The following is a 21,549-nucleotide window of genomic DNA, read 5'->3' as shown; positions in this document are numbered from 1 at the left end:
CAGGCTCGTAAGTCTGTTTCTACTGGAGATACGGGGATGTCCTTTGAGTATGTTATAGTCCAATTTGTCCCCCATCTAACCATGCTAAAAACATTGAGCTACGACAAACAGGGGCCGAGTAATTAAGCTAAACGTAAACAAACAACCCCTCCATAGGAAATGCATTAGACTATACATTGCAGGCTCGTAACTCTGTTTCTACTGAGATACGGGGAAGTCCTTTGAGTATGTTTTAGTCCAATTTGTCCCCCATCTAACCATACTAAAAACATTGAGCTACGACAAACAGGGGCCGAGTAATTAAGCTAAACGTAAACAAACAACCCGTCCATGGGAAATGCATTAGACTATACTTTGCAGGCTCGTAACTCTGTTTCTACTGGAGATACGGGGATGTCCTTTGAGTATGTTTTAGTCCAGTTTGTCCCCCATCTATCCGTAATAAAAACTTTGGGCTAGGACAAACAGGGGCCGAGTAATTAAGCTAAACGTAAACAAACAACCCGTCCATAGGAAATGCATTAGACTATACTTTGCAGGCTCGTAACTCTGTTACTACTGAGATACGGGGATGTCCTTTGAGTATGTTTTAGTCCAATTTGTCCCCCATCTAACCATAATAAAAACTTTGGGCTACGACAAACAGGGGCCGAGTAATTAAGCTAAACGTAAACAAACAACCCGTCCATAGGAAATGCATTAGACTATACTTTGCAGGCCCATAACTCTGTGTCTACTAGAGATACGGGGATGTCCTTAGGATATGTTATAGTCCAAATTATCCCCCATCTAACCATACTAAAAACTTTGGGCTACGACAAACAGGGGCCGAGTAATTAAGCTAAACGTAAACAAACAACCCCTCCATAGGAAATGCATTAGACTATACATTGCAGGCTCGTAACTCTGTTTCTACTGGATATACGGGGATGTCCTTTGAGTATGTTTTAGTCCAGTTTGTCCCCCATCTAACCATAATAAAAACTTTGGGCTACGACAAACAGGGGCCGAGTACTTAAGCAAAACGTAAAGAAACAAACCCCCTCCATAGGAAATGAGTTAGACTATACTTTGCAGGCTCGTAAGTCTGTTTCTACTGGAGATACGGGGATGTCCTTTGAGTATGTTATAGTCCAATTTGTCCCCCATCTAACCATGCTAAAAACATTGAGCTACGACAAACAGGGGCCGAGTAATTAAGCTAAACGTAAACAAACAACCCCTCCATAGGAAATGCATTAGACTATACATTGCAGGCTCGTAACTCTGTTTCTACTGAGATACGGGGAAGTCCTTTGAGTATGTTTTAGTCCAATTTGTCCCCCATCTAACCATACTAAAAACATTGAGCTACGACAAACAGGGGCCGAGTAATTAAGCTAAAAGTAAACAAACAACCCGTCCATGGGAAATGCATTAGACTATACTTTGCAGGCTCGTAACTCTGTTTCTACTGGAGATACGGGGATGTCCTTTGAGTATGTTTTAGTCCAGTTTGTCCCCCATCTATCCGTAATAAAAACTTTGGGCTAGGACAAACAGGGGCCGAGTAATTAAGCTAAACGTAAACAAACAACCCGTCCATAGGAAATGCATTAGACTATACTTTGCAGGCTCGTAACTCTGTTACTACTGAGATACGGGGATGTCCTTTGAGTATGTTTTAGTCCAATTTGTCCCCCATCTAACCATAATAAAAACTTTGGGCTACGACAAACAGGGGCCGAGTAATTAAGCTAAACGTAAACAAACAACCCGTCCATAGGAAATGCATTAGACTATACTTTGCAGGCCCATAACTCTGTGTCTACTAGAGATACGGGGATGTCCTTAGGATATGTTATAGTCCAAATTATCCCCCATCTAACCATACTAAAAACTTTGGGCTACGACAAACAGGGGCCGAGTAATTAAGCTAAACGTAAACAAACAACCCCTCCATAGGAAATGCATTAGACTATACATTGCAGGCTCGTAACTCTGTTTCTACTGGATATACGGGGATGTCCTTTGAGTATGTTTTAGTCCAGTTTGTCCCCCATCTAACCATAATAAAAACTTTGGGCTACGACAAACAGGGGCCGAGTACTTAAGCAAAACGTAAAGAAACAAACCCCCTCCATAGGAAATGAGTTAGACTATACTTTGCAGGCTCGTAAGTCTGTTTCTACTGGAGATACGGGGATGTCCTTTGAGTATGTTATAGTCCAATTTGTCCCCCATCTAACCATGCTAAAAACATTGAGCTACGACAAACAGGGGCCGAGTAATTAAGCTAAACGTAAACAAACAACCCCTCCATAGGAAATGCATTAGACTATACATTGCAGGCTCGTAACTCTGTTTCTACTGAGATACGGGGAAGTCCTTTGAGTATGTTTTAGTCCAATTTGTCCCCCATCTAACCATACTAAAAACATTGAGCTACGACAAACAGGGGCCGAGTAATTAAGCTAAAAGTAAACAAACAACCCGTCCATGGGAAATGCATTAGACTATACTTTGCAGGCTCGTAACTCTGTTTCTACTGGAGATACGGGGATGTCCTTTGAGTATGTTTTAGTCCAGTTTGTCCCCCATCTATCCGTAATAAAAACTTTGGGCTAGGACAAACAGGGGCCGAGTAATTAAGCTAAACGTAAACAAACAACCCGTCCATAGGAAATGCATTAGACTATACTTTGCAGGCTCGTAACTCTGTTACTACTGAGATACGGGGATGTCCTTTGAGTATGTTTTAGTCCAATTTGTCCCCCATCTAACCATAATAAAAACTTTGGGCTACGACAAACAGGGGCCGAGTAATTAAGCTAAACGTAAACAAACAACCCGTCCATAGGAAATGCATTAGACTATACTTTGCAGGCCCATAACTCTGTGTCTACTAGAGATACGGGGATGTCCTTAGGATATGTTATAGTCCAAATTATCCCCCATCTAACCATACTAAAAACTTTGGGCTACGACAAACAGGGGCCGAGTAATTAAGCTAAACGTAAACAAACAACCCCTCCATAGGAAATGCATTAGACTATACATTGCAGGCTCGTAACTCTGTTTCTACTGGATATACGGGGATGTCCTTTGAGTATGTTTTAGTCCAGTTTGTCCCCCATCTAACCATAATAAAAACTTTGGGCTACGACAAACAGGGGCCGAGTACTTAAGCAAAACGTAAAGAAACAAACCCCCTCCATAGGAAATGAGTTAGACTATACTTTGCAGGCTCGTAAGTCTGTTTCTACTGGAGATACGGGGATGTCCTTTGAGTATGTTATAGTCCAATTTGTCCCCCATCTAACCATGCTAAAAACATTGAGCTACGACAAACAGGGGCCGAGTAATTAAGCTAAACGTAAACAAACAACCCCTCCATAGGAAATGCATTAGACTATATATTGCAGGCTCGTAACTCTGTTTCTACTGGATATACGGGGATGTCCTTTGAGTATGTTTTAGTCCAGTTTGTCCCCCATCTAACCATAATAAAAACTTTGGGCTACGACAAACAGGGGCCGAGTACTTAAGCAAAACGTAAAGAAACAAACCCCCTCCATAGGAAATGAGTTAGACTATACTTTGCAGGCTCGTAACTCTGTTTCTACTGGAGATACGGGGATGTCCTTTGAGTATGTTATAGTCCAATTTGTCCCCATCTAACCATGCTAAAAACATTGAGCTACGACAAACAGGGGCCGAGTAATTAAGCTAAACGTAAACAAACAACCCGTCCATAGGAAATGCATTAGACTATACTTTGCAGGCCCATAACTCTGTGTCTACTAGAGATACGGGGATGTCCTTAGGATATGTTATAGTCCAAATTATCCCCCATCTAACCATACTAAAAACTTTGGGCTACGACAAACAGGGGTTGAGTAATTAAGCAAAACGTAAACAAACAACCCCTCCATAGGAAATGCATTAGACTATACTTTGCAGGCTCGTAACTCTGTTTCTACTGAGATACGGGGATGTCCTTTGAGTATGTTTTAGTCCAATTTGTCCCCCATCTAACCATTTTAAAAACATTGAGCTACGACAAACAGGGGCCGAGATATTAAGCAAAATGTTCGTCAACTTTGGTATCGTCTCACTTATTTTTATTATGTTACTTATGATTTTTGCACTAAACTTTGGAGGCTCATAACTCTTGTTCTACAAGAGATACTGGGATCTCCTTTGGATATGTTATAGTACTCTTTGATCCCCATACAAGGATACTTTAAACTTGAGGCTACCTCAATATCGTCGTCAACTTATTTATTGTCTCACTTATTGTTAGAAGGTTACTTTTGATTTTGAAAATAAACTTTGCAGGCTCGTAACTCTGTTTCTACTGGAGATACGGGGATGTCCTTTAAGTATGTTATTGTCCAATTTGTCCCCCATCTAACCATACTAAAAACTTTGGGCTACGACAAACAGGGGCCGAGTAGTTAAGCTAAACGTAAACAAACAACCCCTCCTTAGGAAATGCATTAGACTATACATTGCAGGCTCGTAACTCTGTTTCTACTGGAGATACGGGGATGTCCTTTGAGTATGTTTTAGTCCAAATTATCCCCCATCTAACCATACTAAAAACTTTGGGCTACGACAAACAGGGGCCGAGTAATTAAGCTAAACGTAAACAAACAACCCCTCCATAGGAAATGCATTAGACTATACATTGCAGGCTCGTAACTCTGTTTCTACTGGATATACGGGGATGTCTTTTGAGTATGTTTTAGTCCAGTTTGTCCCCCATCTAACCATAATAAAAACTTTGGGCTACGACAAACAGGGGCCGAGTACTTAAGCAAAACGTAAAGAAACAAACCCCCTCCATAGGAAATGAGTTAGACTATACTTTGCAGGCTCGTAACTCTGTTTCTACTGGAGATACGGGGATGTCCTTTGAGTATGTTATAGTCCAATTTGTCCCCATCTAACCATGCTAAAATCATTGAGCTACGACAAACAGGGGCCGAGTAATTAAGCTAAACGTAAACAAACAACCCGTCCATAGGAAATGCATTAGACTATACTTTGCAGGCCCATAACTCTGTGTCTACTAGAGATAAGGGATGTCCTTAGGATATGTTATAGTCCAAATTATCCATCATCTAACCATACTAAAAACTTTGGGCTACGACAAACAGGGGTTGAGTAATTAAGCAAAACGTAAACAAACAACCCCTCCATAGGAAATGCATTAGACTATACTTTGCAGGCTCGTAACTCTGTTTCTACTGAGATACGGGGATGTCCTTTGAGTATGTTTTAGTCCAATTTGTCCCCCATCTAACCATTTTAAAAACATTGAGCTACGACAAACAGGGGCCGAGATATTAAGCAAAATGTTCGTCAACTTTGGTATCGTCTCACTTATTTTTATTATGTTACTTATGATTTTTGCACTAAACTTTGGAGGCTCATAACTCTTGTTCTACAAGAGATACTGGGATCTCCTTTGGATATGTTATAGTACTCTTTGATCCCCATACAAGGATACTTTAAACTTGAGGCTACCTCAATATCGTCGTCAACTTATTTATTGTCTCACTTATTGTTAGAAGGTTACTTTTGATTTTGAAAATAAACTTTGCAGGCTCGTAACTCTGTTTCTACTGGAGATACGGGGATGTCCTTTGAGTATGCTATTGTCCAATTTGTCCCCCATCTAACCATACTAAAAACTTTGGGCTACGACAAACAGGGGCCGAGTAGTTAAGCTAAACGTAAACAAACAACCCCTCCTTAGGAAATGCATTAGACTATACATTGCAGGCTCGTAACTCTGTTTCTACTGGAGATACGGGGATGTCCTTTGAGTATGTTTTAGTCCAAATTATCCCCCATCTAACCATACTAAAAACTTTGGGCTACGACAAACAGGGGCCGAGTAATTAAGCTAAACGTAAACAAACAACCCCTCCATAGGAAATGCATTAGACTATACATTGCAGGCTCGTAACTCTGTTTCTACTGGATATACGGGGATGTCCTTTGAGTATGTTTTAGTCCAGTTTGTCCCCCATCTAACCATAATAAAAACTTTGGGCTACGACAAACAGGGGCCGAGTAATTAAGCTAAACGTAAACAAACAACCCGTCCATAGGAAATGCATTAGACTATACTTTGCAGGCCCATAACTCTGTGTCTACTAGAGATACGGGGATGTCCTTAGGATATGTTATAGTCCAAATTATCCCCCATCTAACCATACTAAAAACATTGGGCTACGACAAACAGGGGTTGAGTAATTAAGCTAAACGTAAACAAACAACCCCTCCATAGGAAATGCATTAGACTATACTTTGCAGGCTCGTAACTCTGTTTCTACTGAGATACGGGGATGTCCTTTGAGTATGTTTTAGTCCAATTTGTCCCCCATCTAACCATTTTAAAAACATTGAGCTACGACAAACAGGGGCCGAGATATTAAGCAAAATGTTCGTCAACTTTGGTATCGTCTCACTTATTTTTATTATGTTACTTATGATTTTTGCACTAAACTTTGGAGGCTCATAACTCTTGTTCTCCATATCACGCTGAAAACACCGGTTCTCGTCCGATCACCAAAGTTAAGCAGCGTCGAGCGCAGTCAGTACTTGGGAGGGAGACCACTTAGGAACACTGCGTGCCGTTGGCTTTTTCACTTTTTTTTCCTCATTTAAATTCCAATAGATATGAAAAAAGCAAACATATTTTCTTTTTGTTATTGTTTTAAAAAGATGAAGGTTAATTTGTCTCACTTAATTTAAATTCGAATTAAAAAATAGCACTCTCGGCAACGGCCATATCACGCTGAAAACACCGGTTCTCGTTCATAACCAAAGTTAAGCAGCGTCGAGCGCAGTCACAACTTGGGAGGGAGACCACTTAGGAACACTGCGTGCCGTTGGCTTTTTCACTTTTTTTTCCTCTTTTAAATTCCAATAGATATGAAAAAAGCATACATATTTTCTTTTTGTTATTGTTTTAAAAAGATGAAGGTTAATTTGTCTCACTTAATTTAAATTCGAATTATTAAATAGCACTCTCCGCAACGGCCATATCACGCTGAAAACACCGGTTCTCGTCCGATCACCAAAGTTAAGCAGCGTCGAGCGCAGTCAGTACTTGGGAGGGAGACCACTTAGGAACACTGCGTGCCGTTGGCTTTTTCACTTTTTTTTCCTCATTTAAAATCCAATAGATATGAAAAAAGCAAACATATTTTCTTATTGTTATTGTTTTAGAAAGATGATGGTCAATTTGTCTCACTTAATTTAAATTCGAATTATTATCTAGCACTCTTGGCAACGGCCATATCACGCTGAAAACACCGGTTCTCGTCGGATCACCGAAGTTAAGCAGCGTCGAGCGCAGTCAGTACTTGGGAGGGAGACCACTTAGGAACACTGCGTGCCGTTGGATTTTTCACTTTTTTTTCCTCTTTTAAATTCCAATAGATATGAAAAAAGCAAACATATTTTCTTTTTGTTATTGATTTAAAAAGATGAAGGTTAATTTGTCTCACTTAATTTAAATTCGAATTATTAAATAGCACTCTCGGCAACGGCCATATCACGCTGAAAACACCGGTTCTCGTCCGATCACCGAAGTTAAGCAGCGTCGAGCGCAGTCAGTACTTGGAAACTTTGCGTGCCGTTGGCTTTTTCACTTTTATTTCCTCTTTTAAATTCCATGAGATATGAAAAAAGCAAACATATCTTCTCTTTCTTATTGATTTATAAAGATGAAGGTTAATTAAATTCGAATTATTAAATAGCACTCTCGGCAACGGCCATATCACGCTGAAAACACCGGTTCTCGTCCGATAACCGAAGTTAAGCAGCGTCGAGCGCAGTCAGTACTTGGGAGGGAGACCACTTAGGAACACTGCGTGCCGTTGGCTTTTTCACTTTTTTTTCCTCTTTTAAATTCCAATAGATATGAAAAAAACAAACATATTTTCTTTTTGTTATTGTTTTAAAAAGATGAAGGTTAATTTGTCTCACTTAATTTAGATTCGAATTATTAAATAGCACTCTCGGCAACGGCCATATCACGCTGAAAACACCGGTTCTCGTCCGATCACCAAAGTTAAGCAGCGTCGAGCGCAGTCAGTACTTGGGAGGGAGACCTGTTAAATGTCGTATTTCAAGTAGGCTTTCGGGTGAATGGGAATTTAAGCGAACTGGGGATTTGGACAATTTATCTCAATGTGGCTAAAGGAATTATCTATTTTATGAAGACAACCAGGATTTATTAACTTAAACTTTTTTTAAAATGCATATAGTTATAACACCGCGTCTTGGGATTGATTAAACAACAAACTAACTCAAGAAATATCTAGGCTAGAACTGATGATTAAATTGATTCTGAGTTAGTTTTTATATACAAATGATAGTAATTTAAAAAACATCATCCGGCTGGTCTATTTTTTAACGATAACGTTTAAGTTTAAAATCTAATCTAATTTTTGCCAACATTAAATATTATTTTTAGATACAGTTCTAATCTACTTTTTAACATCCTCCCCCCGATAATATTTTGTGTTGAGAGTCGCTATCCTTTAGTTCCATTGGGTACAGGAGTTGCACCGGTCTGCGAAGAGTACCCTTTGCTGTTTTCACTAAGCATGCTCTAATTGTTCCGTCTCTGCCGGGATATAGCTCTTCAATTCGTCCAATTCGCCAAAGGTGTCGAGGGCACTTGTCTTCATGTATCAAGACCTGGTCATTGATTTGTAGATACATCGAGGGTTTGGTGTCAGAAGACATATGGGCAGATCTTAGTTCGAGCAAATATTCGTTGCGCCAGCGTTGCCAGAATTTATTGAGCAATGATTCTCGATACAGCCATCTTTTTGTCATGTCGCTCCGGTTTGAAATTTCCTTCAGTTGAATCTTCGGTGGAAGGGAATTGAGGCGTCTTCCAATTAATAGATGAGCGGGCGTCAATGGAGATGGCTCGGATGGGTCGCTGTTGAAATAAGTTAATGGTCTAGAGTTTATAGTACCTTCGATTTCGACCAATAAGGTTTCCAGTTCTTCATATTTGACTAAGGCGCGACCTAAGGTTTTCTTTAAACATGTCTTGACCGTTCTCACTAGGCGTTCGAAAAATCCTCCCCACCATGGTGCTCGTTCGACGTTGAATTTCCATTTGATGTTAAAGGTGATGAAGAATTCTTTGAGTTCGGTTTTAGATATCTTCTTCCAGAGGTCCTGTATTTCTCCATTGGCTCTCTTGAACGTCTTGGCATTGTCGGATAGAATTACTTCGCATATGCCCCGTCTTCCGATGAATCGTTTCAGCGCTAGTATAAACGTTTCCGTGCTGAGGTTGGTTGCAAGTTCTAAGTGAACTGCTCGACTCGTTGCGCATGTGAATAGTACGACGTACGTTTTCTCCGTTCTTGTTTCGGTGTTGACTTTTACGAAAATCGGACCCGCAAAGTCGATGCCCGTTGCTTGGAATGGGATTGTGTTGGAAATACGATCTCGTGGCCAGGGTGCGGTTTCTTGAGTGATGGCTTTCGCTTGTAGCTTTCGGCATATCCAGCACTTTGACAGGAGTTGTTTAACGACTTGACGCCCTTTTGGGATCCAAAAACGATCTCGAAGATGTGTTAGAGTACTAGTGAGGCCCAAGTGGAACATCCTTTCATGGCTGTTGATAATTTGTAGTTTGGCAAAGTGAGTATTCCCAGGGAGAATTATAGGACGAGAAACGTCGAAGTCGAATTGAGATTGTTGTAGTCGCCCTCCTACTCGTAGAATGAGTTGGTCGTCTAGGAAAGGTCGAAGGTTCTTGATCTTGGAGTCATGTTTTATTTCTTGATTGCTTGCTAGGCACTTGATTTCGTCGGAAAAGACTTCAAGTTGAACAAGTTTCATCCAATAAGTAGTAGCTGCGTCCAAGTCGGTGATCTCCAGTTCATTACCATGTCGTCTATTAGTTTTGTGTCTGAGATTGTGGTAATATCGCAGGACCCAGGCAGTGACGCGTAGAAGTCGGTTAAGGGCGCTAAAGCGTGTAGCAACTATGACGGGCTCTTGGATTCGAATGTGGCAGGTCGCTTGTGTAATTTGGACTATCTTCCTTTGTCGTCGCAATTCTGGATCTTGTAATTCTTCAGTTGGCTGCGTTGGTTGAATCTTCTTCGGCCAAAGATCGTTTGGTTTTGAGAGGAATTGGGTCCATGCCACCAGTTTGCACTGTTGTGTAAAGCTTCTATTTTCATGCCTCGGCTGAGAATGTCGGCTGGATTATCGGGACAGGGTACGTGGGACCATTGACTGGGTTCTGAATTCATCTGGATTTCCACGATGCGATTCGAGACGAATGGCTTCCAGTTGGTGGCTGCGTCTCTTATCCAATGGTAGACAATCATGCTGTCCGTCCAGAAATGTTGAGTTGGTTGATCGTTCTCGAAACAGGTAGCGACGGATTTCATAAGCCGTGATCCTATTACGGCGGCTAATAACTCTAATCTTGGGATCGTTGCTTTCTTGAGTGGAGCAACACGGGTCTTTGCAGATACGATGTTAACTTCAAATACATTATTGGGAAATGCCGTTCTCAGGTAAACCACAGCGCCGTAAGCCCTTTCGCTTGCGTCCGTGAAGCAATGAAGTTCATGGAAAATTCGTTGTTTCTTCGGTAGCGCGTGGTAACATCTGGGAATCTTTATTGCGTTGATTTTAGGAAGATCTTGACACCATTCGTTCCATTTCTTCAATAGATCTTGAGGGAGGGTTTCATCCCAAGTGCTTCCTCGTTCCCACATCTCTTGGAAAAGGCATTTGATAAGAATGACGTACGGCGATAGAAAACCAATTGGATCGAAGATACGAGAAGCGGTTTTGAGAACGAATCTCTTGGTGTCCCATTTGAGAGTCAGCATTTCTAGAAGCGGACTTGCGTCGAACTGAAAGATATCTTCCTCTGGTTTCCATATTACGCCAAGAACTTTTAGAAGCGTTGTTGTTGTTTCGACTGCGTCGTTTTTAGTTTGCAGATGAATGGTTTCCGAGGGAAATACTTTGCTCCAATGTCCTTGCAATTCCAATGAGTTGGTCTTCCATTTTCTAAGAGGCATTTGAGCTGTCGCTAGGATTCTTTCTGCGTCCGTTGTGAGTTCCAGAGCTTCGTTGACGTCGTCCGCTCCCGCTACCAAGTCGTCCACGTATAAGCATTTCATTAACATTTCACAAGCTTTCGGGCATCTTTCCTTGAATTGTAGAAGATGCTTCTTTATGGTGCTGGCGAGAAGATATGGACTGGCATTTACGCCAAAAAGAACCCTGGACATGCGTAGAGGAATGACTTTGAGACGTTCAGGATCATTTATGTTTCCGTCGATCCAAAGGAATCTTGCAACGTCCTTGTCTTGTTCATTGAGACTGATTTGTAGGTACGCCTACTCGATGTCAGCCATGAAACCGATTGAAAATCTTCGAAAGCGAATGAGAATTCCCAGAAGGCTTGGATTAAGATTAGGTCCGGTGTACAGGCAATCGTTTAGGGAAGGATAATTCTTGGCCCTTGAAGATGCGTCGAAGACGATTCGTAACTTCGTTGAAACTCGATCATTCTTTACAATTCCTCGGTGTGGCATGTAATAAACTTCTCCGTTAGTGGCGTGACCAGGAACTCTCTCTACGATCTTTCGTTGCAAATAGTCGTTAATGACAGCGGAATATAGGGCGAAGCAAGTGGGATTTTTCTGGAATTGTTTAATCAGGTTACGGAATCGGCAAGCTGCGACGTTGTAGTTGTCACCCAGTTCTTTGCGGGAGGTCTTCCACGGCAAGTGTACTTGATATCGACCGTTTTCGTCTTGTGTTATAGAGTCTTCGTAATGTTGGAGTGTTTGCTTTTCTGTATCATCTTGCTGTACTTGATCGATGATTCCCAATGCCTCCACTTCCCAAAACGTTTTTAGTTGCTGGGTGAGCTGAATTTCTTCGACCGTCTCTTGCTGTCTGGGCGTTATGATCGAGGATTGAGAGATTCCCAGGTTCATGGAAGAGATTGTCGTAGGGCCGTGAATGGTCCAACCCAGCATCGTGTGTACCGCCGTAAGCGAATGTGAGAGCCGTTTGACATCGCCGTTAACCATTCTCCAGTAGAAGTCCGCGCCGACAAGAACCATTATTTCTTTCGAGCAGTCGGGTTGGATTAAGGATTGATCGGCTAAGCGAAGACCTCGGGATTTCATTTGGACCATTATCTCGTGACCAGGTACTTCTATCAAGGCACTGCTGATTTTCGGCGTTTCTAGGGCTTCGATGCAAATTGATTCCGTGCCGTCTGGATTGCTCAGAGTTAAGCGGACCCGATTTCTGCTCTGTGGGATGACGTGTTCGCTTTCGAAAGAGTGAATGGAAACGGTTTCGACTCCAATTACTGGTAGATTTAGAAGTCTTGAAATGGATTCCTTTACGAATGTTCGCTGACTCTTTTCGAGTTGAATTCGGCGATGGCATAGGCTGTTTGTAGAAGAACGGTCGTTTTGTCAGATTCCCTTAGTTCAGAGGCGACTGCTTTCACGTTGACGTTTGCTGAGCTTGCTGATGACTCTTCGGTTCGAGGATATGTTATTGGACAGACGGTTTCGTGATGCCGGGCTTGACAAAAATGACATTTTGTCTTAGATTTGCATCTTCTCGATAAGTGTCCTTTCTTGGCGCAAACGAAGCATCGTCCAGTCTTCTTGAATTTTTCCTTTCTTTCTTCGAAATTTAGTTCCTTGCATTCTTCGATTCCATGATCTTCGGATTGGCAGAAGGTGCATTTAGTTTCTTCGTTTGAGACCGCTTTGACTTGAGTGTTGAGAGCGGATGTAGACGCATGAAATTTTGAAGATTTCCATTGATTTTTGTAATTTCGTTTCTCCCAGGGATCTGTTTTGTTCGTATCGAGGTTAGTATACGTCGTATTATGATCTCGGGTGGTTAATTGGAAGGTTCTTTCTCTGCTTTCAAGTTCCTTCTGTAGAAATTCCAAAAGTCGATCAACACTCCATTCGGCGTCCGCCTCGAAACTGCGACTGAACTGTAAGACGATTTCTTCGGGGATTCTTTGCATTAGAATAGGACATAACAGTGTTCCATACGTCTTAGATTCGATTCCCAACGAGGCTAAGCTTCTTATTTGTAGTTCGCAAGCGTCATGTAGTCTTCGGAGGCCAGTGAGGTCCTTCGCTTGTCGTACTGGTTGAAGATTTAGCAACTTGTTCATGTGGGCGTTTATAATCAGGTCTGTTCTTCCGAAGCGATTCTTCAGGATTTTCACGGCTTCGCCGTAGTTGTTGCCGGAAAGAGATAAACCTGCGATGGCATTGAATGCGACCCCACTTAGATAAGTTTTGAGGTAAGTGAATTTTTCGGTGTCTTCTAGATCGGTGTCATGTATTGCTGCTTTGAATTGCGACCAGAAATCTTGCCATCGGCTTGCGTCTCCATCGTAATTTTCGATGGTTATTGTCGGAAGTTTGACGTTCATTCTAACGGTACGGTTTGCTTCTTGTCTGGCTTCTGGAATTGGAGATCGCGTTCTGCGGGCTCCGTCGTTATTTTCTCGTACGCTTCGAAGTCGTTGATCAGTCCTAGTCATAGTTGCCGTTATTCTTTCCGAATAGTCCATGTTTCTGCGGACTTCTTCTTCTTATGCAACTTCGTCTACTATCTCGGCTTCTATAGATTCATCAAGTTCCTTCATTAGTTTCTCCTTAACTTTCAGTTGTTCCAAGAGTTGTTCAATCTCTCTGATATCGTCGTCGGCGTAATCTTCAACGGTGATCAGGTCGTCCAAGCTTTGCAGAAGTTTCGTAGTGGCTGTTCTAACTATCTTGCGTTTCTTCTTGCATTTTTCTAACTCGTTCATCGTTCACTGATTGTTCTGTAATTCCTTTGTCCCGGGTTTCGGCACCAATGTTAAATGTCGTATTTCAAGTAGGCTTTCGGGTGAATGGGAATTTAAGCGAACTGGGGATTTGGACAATTTATCTCAATGTGGCTAAAGGAATTATCTATTTTATGAAGACAACCAGGATTTATTAACTTAAACTTTATTTAAAATGCATATAGTTATAACACCGCGTCTTGGGATTGATTAAACAACAAACTAACTCAAGAAATATCTAGGCTAGAACTGATGATTAAATTGATTCTGAGTTAGTTTTTATATACAAATGATAGTAATTTAAAAAACATCATCCGGCTGGTCTATTTTTTAACGATAACGTTTAAGTTTAAAATCTAATCTAATTTTTGCCAACATTAAATATTATTTTTAGATACAGTTCTAATCTATTTTTTAACAAGACCACTTAGGAACACTGCGTGCCGTTGGCTTTTTCACTTTTTTTTCCTCTTTTAAATTCCAATAGATATGAAAAAAACAAACATATTTTCTTTTTGTTATTGTTTTAAAAAGATGAAGGTTAATTTGTCTCACTTAATTTAAATTCGAATTATTAAATAGCACTCTCGGCAACGGCCATATCACGCTGAAAACACCGGTTCTCGTCCGATCACCAAAGTTAAGCAGCGTCGAGCGCAGTCAGTACTTGGGAGGGAGACCACTTAGGAACACTGCGTGCCGTTGGCTTTTTCACTTTTTTTTCCTCTTTTAAATTCCAATAGATATGAAAAAAGCAAACATATTTTCTTTTTGTTATTGTTTTAAAAAGATGAAGGTTAATTTGTCTCACTTAATTTAAATTCGAATTATTAAATAGCACTCTCGGCAACGGCCATATCACGCTGAAAACACCGGTTCTCGTCCGATCACCGAAGTTAAGCAGCGTCGAGCGCAGTCAGTACTTGGAAACTTTGCGTGCCGTTGGCTTTTTCACTTTTATTTCCTCTTTTAAATTCCATGAGATATGAAAAAAGCAAACATATCTTCTCTTTCTTATTGATTTATAAAGATGAAGGTTAATTAAATTCGAATTATTAAATAGCACTCTCGGCAACGGCCATATCACGCTGAAAACACCGGTTCTCGTCCGATAACCGAAGTTAAGCAGCGTCGAGCGCAGTCAGTACTTGGGAGGGAGACCACTTAGGAACACTGCGTGCCGTTGGCTTTTTCACTTTTTTTTCCTCTTTTAAATTCCAATAGATATGAAAAAAGCAAACATATTTTCTTTTTGTTATTGTTTTAAAAATATGAAGGTTAATTTGTCTCACTTAATTTAAATTCGAATTATTAAATAGCACTCTCGGCAACGGACATATCACGCTGAAAACACCGGTTCTCGTCCGATCACCGAAGTTAAGCAGCGTCGAGCGCAGTCAGTACTTGGAAACTTTGCGTGCCGTTGGCTTTTTCACTTTTATTTCCTCTTTTAAATTCCATGAGATATGAAAAAAGCAAACATATCTTCTCTTTCTTATTGATTTATAAAGATGAAGGTTAATTAAATTCGAATTATTAAATAGCACTCTCGGCAACGGCCATATCACGCTGAAAACACCGTTTCTCGTCCGATAACCGAAGTTAAGCAGCGTCGAGCGCAGTCAGTACTTGGGAGGGAGACCACTTAGGAACACTGCGTGCCGTTGGCTTTTTCACTTTTTTTTCCTCTTTTAAATTCCTATAGATATGAAAAAAGCAAACATATTTTCTTTTTGTTATTTTTTAAAAAGATGAAGGTTAATTTGTCTCACTTAATTTAAATTCGAATTATTAAATAGCACTCTCGGCAACGGCCATATCACGCTGAAAACACCGGTTCTCGTCCGATCACCAAAGTTAAGCAGCGTCGAGCGCAGTCAGTACTTGGGAGGGAGACCACTTAGGAACACTGCGTGCCGTTGGCTTTTTCACTTTTTTTCCTCATTTAAAATCCAATAGATATGAAAAAAACAAACATATTTTCTTTTTGTTATTGTTTTAGAAAGATGAAGGTCAATTTGTCTCACTTAATTTAAATTCGAATTATTATCTAGCACTCTTGGCAACGGCCATATCACGCTGAAAACACCGGTTCTCGTCCGATCACCAAAGTTAAGCAGCGTCGAGCGCAGTCAGTACTTGGGAGGGAGACCACTTAGGAACACTGCGTGCCGTTGGCTTTTTCACTTTTTTTCCTCTTTTAAATTCCAATAGATATGAAAAAAGCAAACATATTTTCTTTTTGTTATTGTTTTAAAAAGATGAAGGTTAATTTGTCTCACTTAATTTAAATTCGAATTATTAAATAGCACTCTCGGCAACGGCCATATCACGCTGAAAACACCGGTTCTCGTCCGATCACCGAAGTTAAGCAGCGTCGAGCGCAGTCAGTACTTGGAAACTTTGCGTGCCGTTGGCTTTTTCACTTTTATTTCCTCTTTTAAATTCCATGAGATATGAAAAAAGCAAACATATCTTCTCTTTCTTATTGATTTATAAAGATGAAGGTTAATTAAATTCGAATTATTAAATAGCACTCTCGGCAACGGCCATATCACGCTGAAAACACCGGTTCTCGTCCGATAACCGAAGTTAAGCAGCGTCGAGCGCAGTCAGTACTTGGGAGGGAGACCACTTAGGAACACTGCGTGCCGTTGGCTTTTTCACTTTTTTTTCCTCTTTTAAATTCCAATAGATATGAAAAAAGCAAACATATTTTCTTTTTGTTATTGTTTTAAAAAGATGAAGGTTAATTTGTCTCACTTAATTTAAATTCGAATTATTAAATAGCACTCTCGGCAACGGACATATCACGCTGAAAACACCGGTTCTCGTCCGATCACCGAAGTTAAGCAGCGTCGAGCGCAGTCAGTACTTGGAAACTTTGCGTGCCGTTGGCTTTTTCACTTTTATTTCCTCTTTTAAATTCCATGAGATATGAAAAAAGCAAACATATCTTCTCTTTCTTATTGATTTATAAAGATGAAGGTTAATTAAATTCGAATTATTAAATAGCACTCTCGGCAACGGCCATATCACGCTGAAAACACCGTTTCTCGTCCAATAACCGAAGTTAAGCAGCGTCGAGCGCAGTCAGTACTTGGGAGGGAGACCACTTAGGAACACTGCGTGCCGTTGGCTTTTTCACTTTTTTTTCCTCTTTTAAATTCCTATAGATATGAAAAAAGCAAACATATTTTCTTTTTGTTATTTTTTAAAAAGATGAAGGTTAATTTGTCTCACTTAATTTAAATTCGAATTATTAAATAGCACTCTCGGCAACGGCCATATCACGCTGAAAACACCGGTTCTCGTCCGATCACCAAAGTTAAGCAGCGTCGAGCGCAGTCAGTACTTGGGAGGGAGACCACTTAGGAACACTGCGTGACGTTGGCTTTTTCACTTTTTTTCCTCATTTAAAATCCAATAGATATGAAAAAAACAAACATATTTTCTTTTTGTTATTGTTTTAGAAAGATGAAGGTCAATTTGTCTCACTTAATTTAAATTCGAATTATTATCTAGCACTCTTGGCAACGGCCATATCACGCTGAAAACACCGGTTCTCGTCGGATCACCGAAGTTAAGCAGCGTCGAGCGCAGTCAGTACTTGGGAGGGAGACCACTTAAGAACACTGCGTGCCGTTGGCTTTTTCACTTTTTTTTCCTCTTTTAAATTCCAATAGATATGAAAAAAGCAAACATATTTTCTTTTTGTTATTGTTTTAAAAAGATGAAGGTTAATTTGTCTCACTTAATTTAAATTCGAATTATTAAATAGAACTCTCGGCAACGGCCATATCACGCTGAAAACACCGGTTCTCGTCCGATCACCAAAGTTAAGCAGCGTCGAGCGCAGTCAGTACTTGGGAGGGAGACCACTTAGGAACACTGCGTGCCGTTCGCTTTTTCACTTTTTTTTCCTCTTTTAAATTCCAATAGATATGAAAAAAGCAAACATATTTTCTTTTTGTTATTGTTTTAAAAAGATGAAGGTTAATTTGTCTCACTTAATTTAAATTCGAATTATTAAATAGCACTCTCGGCAACGGCCATATAGCGCTGAAAACACCGGTTCTCGTCCGATCACCGAAGTTAAGCAGCGTCGAGCGCAGTCAGTACTTGGAAACTTTGCGTGCCGTTGGCTTTTTCACTTTTATTTCCTCTTTTAAATTCCATGAGATATGAAAAAAGCAAACATATCTTCTCTTTCTTATTGATTTATAAAGATGAAGGTTAATTAAATTCGAATTATTAAATAGCACTCTCGGCAACGGCCATATCACGCTGAAAACACCGTTTCTCGTCCAATAACCGAAGTTAAGCAGCGTCGAGCGCAGTCAGTACTTGGGAGGGAGACCACTTAGGAACACTGCGTGCCGTTGGCTTTTTCACTTTTTTTTCCTCTTTTAAATTCCTATAGATATGAAAAAAGCAAACATATTTTCTTTTTGTTATTTTTTAAAAAGATGAAGGTTAATTTGTCTCACTTAATTTAAATTCGAATTATTAAATAGCACTCTCGGCAACGGCCATATCACGCTGAAAACACCGGTTCTCGTCCGATCACCAAAGTTAAGCAGCGTCGAGCGCAGTCAGTACTTGGGAGGGAGACCACTTAGGAACACTGCGTGACGTTGGCTTTTTCACTTTTTTTCCTCATTTAAAATCCAATAGATATGAAAAAAACAAACATATTTTCTTTTTGTTATTGTTTTAGAAAGATGAAGGTCAATTTGTCTCACTTAATTTAAATTCGAATTATTATCTAGCACTCTTGGCAACGGCCATATCACGCTGAAAACACCGGTTCTCGTCGGATCACCGAAGTTAAGCAGCGTCGAGCGCAGTCAGTACTTGGGAGGGAGACCACTTAAGAACACTGCGTGCCGTTGGCTTTTTCACTTTTTTTTCCTCTTTTAAATTCCAATAGATTTGAAAAAAGCAAACATATTTTCTTTTTGTTATTGTTTTAAAAAGATGAAGGTTAATTTGTCTCACTTAATTTAAATTCGAATTATTAAATAGAACTCTCGGCAACGGCCATATCACGCTGAAAACACCGGTTCTCGTCCGATCACCAAAGTTAAGCAGCGTCGAGCGCAGTCAGTACTTGGGAGGGAGACCACTTAGGAACACTGCGTGCCGTTCGCTTTTTCACTTTTTTTTCCTCTTTTAAATTCCAATAGATATGAAAAAAGCAAACATATTTTCTTTTTGTTATTGTTTTAAAAAGATGAAGGTTAATTTGTCTCACTTAATTTAAATTCGAATTATTAAATAGCACTCTCGGCAACGGCCATATAGCGCTGAAAACACCGGTTCTCGTCCGATCACCGAAGTTAAGCAGCGTCGAGCGCAGTCAGTACTTGGAAACTTTGCGTGCCGTAGGCTTTTTCACTTTTATTTCCTCTTTTAAATTCCATGAGATATGAAAAAAGCAAACATATCTTCTCTTTCTTATTGATTTATAAAGATGAAGGTTAATTAAATTCGAATTATTAAATAGCACTCTCGGCAACGGCCATATCACGCTGAAAACACCGGTTCTCGTCCGATAACCGAAGTTAAGCAGCGTCGAGCGCAGTCAGTACTTGGGAGGGAGACCACTTAGGAACACTGCGTGCCGTTGGCTTTTTCACTTTTTTTCCTCTTTTAAATTCCTATAGATATGAAAAAAGCAAACATATTTTCTTTTTGTTATTTTTTAAAAAGATGAAGGTTAATTTGTCTCACTTAATTTAAATTCGAATTATTAAATAGCACTCTCGGCAACGGCCATATCACGCTGAAAACACCGGTTCTCGTCCGATCACCAAAGTTAAGCAGCGTCGAGCGCAGTCAGTACTTGGGAGGGAGACCACTTAGGAACACTGCGTGCCGTTGGCTTTTTCACTTTTTTTCCTCATTTAAAATCCAATAGATATGAAAAAAACAAACATATTTTCTTTTTGTTATTGTTTTAGAAAGATGAAGGTCAATTTGTCTCACTTAATTTAAATTCGAATTATTATCTAGCACTCTTGGCAACGGCCATATCACGCTGAAAACACCGGTTCTCGTCGGATCACCGAAGTTAAGCAGCGTCGAGCGCAGTCAGTACTTGGGAGGGAGACCACTTAAGAACACTGCGTGCCGTTGGCTTTTTCACTTTTTTTTCCTCTTTTAAATTCCAATAGATATGAAAAAAGCAAACATATTTTCTTTTTGTTATTGTTTTAAAAAGATGAAGGTTAATTTGTCTCACTTAATTTAAATTCGAATTATTAAATAGAACTCTCGGCAACGGCCATATCACGCTGAAAACACCGGTTCTCGTCCGATCACCAAAGTTAAGCAGCGTCGAGCGCAGTCAGTACTTGGGAGGGAGACCACTTAGGAACACTGCGTGCCGTTGGCTTTTTCACTTTTTTTTCCTCTTTTAAATTCCAATAGATATGAAAAAAGCAAACATATTTTCTTTTTGTTATTGTTTTAAAAAGATGAAGGTTAATTTGTCTCACTTAATTTAAATTCGAATTATTAAATAGCACTCTCGGCAACGGCCATATAGCGCTGAAAACACCGGTTATCGTCCGATCACCGAAGTTAAGCAGCGTCGAGCGCAGTCAGTACTTGGAAACTTTGCGTGCCGTAGGCTTTTTCACTTTTATTTCCTCTTTTAAATTCCATGAGATATGAAAAAAGCAAACAAATTTTCTTTTTGTTATTGTTTTAAAAAGATGAAGGTTAATTTGTCTCACTTAACTTAAATTCGAATTATTAAATAGCACTCTCGGCAACGGCCATATCACGCTGAAAACACCGGTTCTCGTCCGATCACCGAAGTTAAGCAGCGTCGAGCGCAGTCAGTACTTGGAAACTTTGCGTGCCGTTGGCTTTTTCACTTTTATTTCCTCTTTTAAATTCCATGAGATATGAAAAAAGCAAACATATCTTCTCTTTCTTATTGATTTATAAAGATGAAGGTTAATTAAATTCGAATTATTAAATAGCACTCTCGGCAACGGCCATATCACGCTGAAAACACCGGTTCTCGTCCGATCACCGAAGTTAAGCAGCGTCGAGCGCAGTCAGTACTTGGGAGAGAGACCACTTAGGAACACTGCGTGCCGTTGGCTTTTTCACTTTTTTTTCCTCTTTTAAAATCCAATAGATATGAAAAAAGCAAACATATTTTCTTTTTGTTATTGTTTTAAAAAGATGATGGTTAATTTGTCTCACTTAATTTAAATTCGAATTATTATCTAAAACTCTCGGCAACGGCCATATCACGCTGAAAACACCGGTTCTCGTCCGATCACCGAAGTTAAGCAGCGTCGAGCGCAGTCAGTACTTGGAAACTTTGCGTGCCGTTGGCTTTTTCACTTTTATTTCCTCTTTTAAATTCCATGAGATATGAAAAAAGCAAACATATCTTCTCTCTTTCTTATTGATTTATAAAGATGAAGGTTAATTAAATTCGAATTATTAAATAGCACTCTCGGCAACGGCCATATCACGCTGAAAACACCGGTTCTCGTCCGATAACCGAAGTTAAGCAGCGTCGAGCGCAGTCAGTACTTGGGAGGGAGACCACTTAGGAACACTGCGTGCCGTTGGCTTTTTCACTTTTTTTTCCTCTTTTAAATTCCAATAGATATGAAAAAAGCCAACATATTTTC

General features: G+C 40.1%; 1 protein-coding gene, 14 non-coding genes and 18 pseudogenes across 15 annotated transcripts; 32 read left to right on the top strand and 1 right to left on the bottom strand.

The window, feature by feature from the left end:
• Positions 1-6,519: 6,519 nt before the first annotated feature.
• LOC149716124 (5S ribosomal RNA) lies at positions 6,520-6,638 on the top strand (annotated as a pseudogene).
• A 392-nt stretch (positions 6,639-7,030) lies between these two features.
• LOC149716123 (5S ribosomal RNA) lies at positions 7,031-7,149 on the top strand (annotated as a pseudogene).
• Positions 7,150-7,286: 137 nt separating this feature from the next.
• On the top strand, positions 7,287-7,405 carry LOC149716122 (5S ribosomal RNA; annotated as a pseudogene).
• A 137-nt stretch (positions 7,406-7,542) lies between these two features.
• Positions 7,543-7,645, top strand: LOC149716121 (5S ribosomal RNA; annotated as a pseudogene).
• Positions 7,646-7,767: 122 nt separating this feature from the next.
• On the top strand, positions 7,768-7,886 carry LOC149716120 (5S ribosomal RNA). Its single transcript, XR_016374236.1, has one exon. It is a non-coding gene; the product is annotated as a 5S ribosomal RNA (ribosomal RNA).
• Positions 7,887-8,499: 613 nt separating this feature from the next.
• Positions 8,500-13,627, bottom strand: LOC149716119 (uncharacterized). Its single transcript, XM_089844840.1, has 4 exons — positions 12,426-13,627; positions 11,404-12,348; positions 10,072-11,283; positions 8,500-10,003 (listed from the first exon to the last, which is right to left on the bottom strand). The coding sequence occupies exons 1-4, from the start codon at positions 13,625-13,627 to the stop codon at positions 8,500-8,502; spliced, it is 4,863 nt and encodes a 1,620-aa protein (XP_089700966.1).
• Positions 13,628-14,474: 847 nt separating this feature from the next.
• LOC149716118 (5S ribosomal RNA) lies at positions 14,475-14,593 on the top strand. Its single transcript, XR_016374159.1, has one exon. It is a non-coding gene; the product is annotated as a 5S ribosomal RNA (ribosomal RNA).
• Positions 14,594-14,730: 137 nt separating this feature from the next.
• Positions 14,731-14,833, top strand: LOC149716117 (5S ribosomal RNA; annotated as a pseudogene).
• A 122-nt stretch (positions 14,834-14,955) lies between these two features.
• On the top strand, positions 14,956-15,074 carry LOC149716116 (5S ribosomal RNA). The gene has a single exon (XR_016374234.1). It is a non-coding gene; the product is annotated as a 5S ribosomal RNA (ribosomal RNA).
• Positions 15,075-15,211: 137 nt separating this feature from the next.
• LOC149716115 (5S ribosomal RNA) lies at positions 15,212-15,314 on the top strand (annotated as a pseudogene).
• Positions 15,315-15,436: 122 nt separating this feature from the next.
• LOC149716114 (5S ribosomal RNA) lies at positions 15,437-15,555 on the top strand (annotated as a pseudogene).
• Positions 15,556-15,691: 136 nt separating this feature from the next.
• Positions 15,692-15,810, top strand: LOC149716113 (5S ribosomal RNA). Its single transcript, XR_016374157.1, has one exon. It is a non-coding gene; the product is annotated as a 5S ribosomal RNA (ribosomal RNA).
• A 136-nt stretch (positions 15,811-15,946) lies between these two features.
• On the top strand, positions 15,947-16,065 carry LOC149716112 (5S ribosomal RNA). The gene has a single exon (XR_016374156.1). It is a non-coding gene; the product is annotated as a 5S ribosomal RNA (ribosomal RNA).
• A 136-nt stretch (positions 16,066-16,201) lies between these two features.
• Positions 16,202-16,304, top strand: LOC149716111 (5S ribosomal RNA; annotated as a pseudogene).
• Positions 16,305-16,426: 122 nt separating this feature from the next.
• LOC149716110 (5S ribosomal RNA) lies at positions 16,427-16,545 on the top strand. Its single transcript, XR_016374233.1, has one exon. It is a non-coding gene; the product is annotated as a 5S ribosomal RNA (ribosomal RNA).
• A 137-nt stretch (positions 16,546-16,682) lies between these two features.
• LOC149716109 (5S ribosomal RNA) lies at positions 16,683-16,785 on the top strand (annotated as a pseudogene).
• Positions 16,786-16,907: 122 nt separating this feature from the next.
• Positions 16,908-17,026, top strand: LOC149716108 (5S ribosomal RNA; annotated as a pseudogene).
• A 136-nt stretch (positions 17,027-17,162) lies between these two features.
• LOC149716107 (5S ribosomal RNA) lies at positions 17,163-17,281 on the top strand (annotated as a pseudogene).
• A 136-nt stretch (positions 17,282-17,417) lies between these two features.
• Positions 17,418-17,536, top strand: LOC149716106 (5S ribosomal RNA). Its single transcript, XR_016374140.1, has one exon. It is a non-coding gene; the product is annotated as a 5S ribosomal RNA (ribosomal RNA).
• Positions 17,537-17,673: 137 nt separating this feature from the next.
• Positions 17,674-17,792, top strand: LOC149716105 (5S ribosomal RNA; annotated as a pseudogene).
• A 137-nt stretch (positions 17,793-17,929) lies between these two features.
• LOC149716104 (5S ribosomal RNA) lies at positions 17,930-18,032 on the top strand (annotated as a pseudogene).
• A 122-nt stretch (positions 18,033-18,154) lies between these two features.
• LOC149716103 (5S ribosomal RNA) lies at positions 18,155-18,273 on the top strand (annotated as a pseudogene).
• Positions 18,274-18,409: 136 nt separating this feature from the next.
• Positions 18,410-18,528, top strand: LOC149716102 (5S ribosomal RNA; annotated as a pseudogene).
• A 136-nt stretch (positions 18,529-18,664) lies between these two features.
• LOC149716101 (5S ribosomal RNA) lies at positions 18,665-18,783 on the top strand. The gene has a single exon (XR_016374139.1). It is a non-coding gene; the product is annotated as a 5S ribosomal RNA (ribosomal RNA).
• A 137-nt stretch (positions 18,784-18,920) lies between these two features.
• On the top strand, positions 18,921-19,039 carry LOC149716100 (5S ribosomal RNA; annotated as a pseudogene).
• Positions 19,040-19,401: 362 nt separating this feature from the next.
• Positions 19,402-19,520, top strand: LOC149716099 (5S ribosomal RNA). The gene has a single exon (XR_016374232.1). It is a non-coding gene; the product is annotated as a 5S ribosomal RNA (ribosomal RNA).
• Positions 19,521-19,655: 135 nt separating this feature from the next.
• Positions 19,656-19,774, top strand: LOC149716098 (5S ribosomal RNA). The gene has a single exon (XR_016374155.1). It is a non-coding gene; the product is annotated as a 5S ribosomal RNA (ribosomal RNA).
• Positions 19,775-19,910: 136 nt separating this feature from the next.
• On the top strand, positions 19,911-20,029 carry LOC149716097 (5S ribosomal RNA). The gene has a single exon (XR_016374138.1). It is a non-coding gene; the product is annotated as a 5S ribosomal RNA (ribosomal RNA).
• A 137-nt stretch (positions 20,030-20,166) lies between these two features.
• LOC149716096 (5S ribosomal RNA) lies at positions 20,167-20,285 on the top strand. The gene has a single exon (XR_016374154.1). It is a non-coding gene; the product is annotated as a 5S ribosomal RNA (ribosomal RNA).
• Positions 20,286-20,662: 377 nt separating this feature from the next.
• On the top strand, positions 20,663-20,765 carry LOC149716095 (5S ribosomal RNA; annotated as a pseudogene).
• Positions 20,766-20,887: 122 nt separating this feature from the next.
• LOC149716094 (5S ribosomal RNA) lies at positions 20,888-21,006 on the top strand. Its single transcript, XR_016374282.1, has one exon. It is a non-coding gene; the product is annotated as a 5S ribosomal RNA (ribosomal RNA).
• A 137-nt stretch (positions 21,007-21,143) lies between these two features.
• LOC149716093 (5S ribosomal RNA) lies at positions 21,144-21,246 on the top strand (annotated as a pseudogene).
• A 124-nt stretch (positions 21,247-21,370) lies between these two features.
• Positions 21,371-21,489, top strand: LOC149716092 (5S ribosomal RNA). Its single transcript, XR_016374231.1, has one exon. It is a non-coding gene; the product is annotated as a 5S ribosomal RNA (ribosomal RNA).
• The last annotated feature ends 60 nt before the right edge of the window (positions 21,490-21,549 follow it).

Source organism: Phalangium opilio, unplaced genomic scaffold (assembly GCF_054372755.1).
Source record: "Phalangium opilio isolate 3A_F unplaced genomic scaffold, DU_Popi_V2 ptg000009l_1, whole genome shotgun sequence".
Taxonomy (NCBI): domain Eukaryota; kingdom Metazoa; phylum Arthropoda; class Arachnida; order Opiliones; family Phalangiidae; genus Phalangium; species Phalangium opilio.
This window is presented reverse-complemented; position numbering and strand designations above follow the sequence as displayed.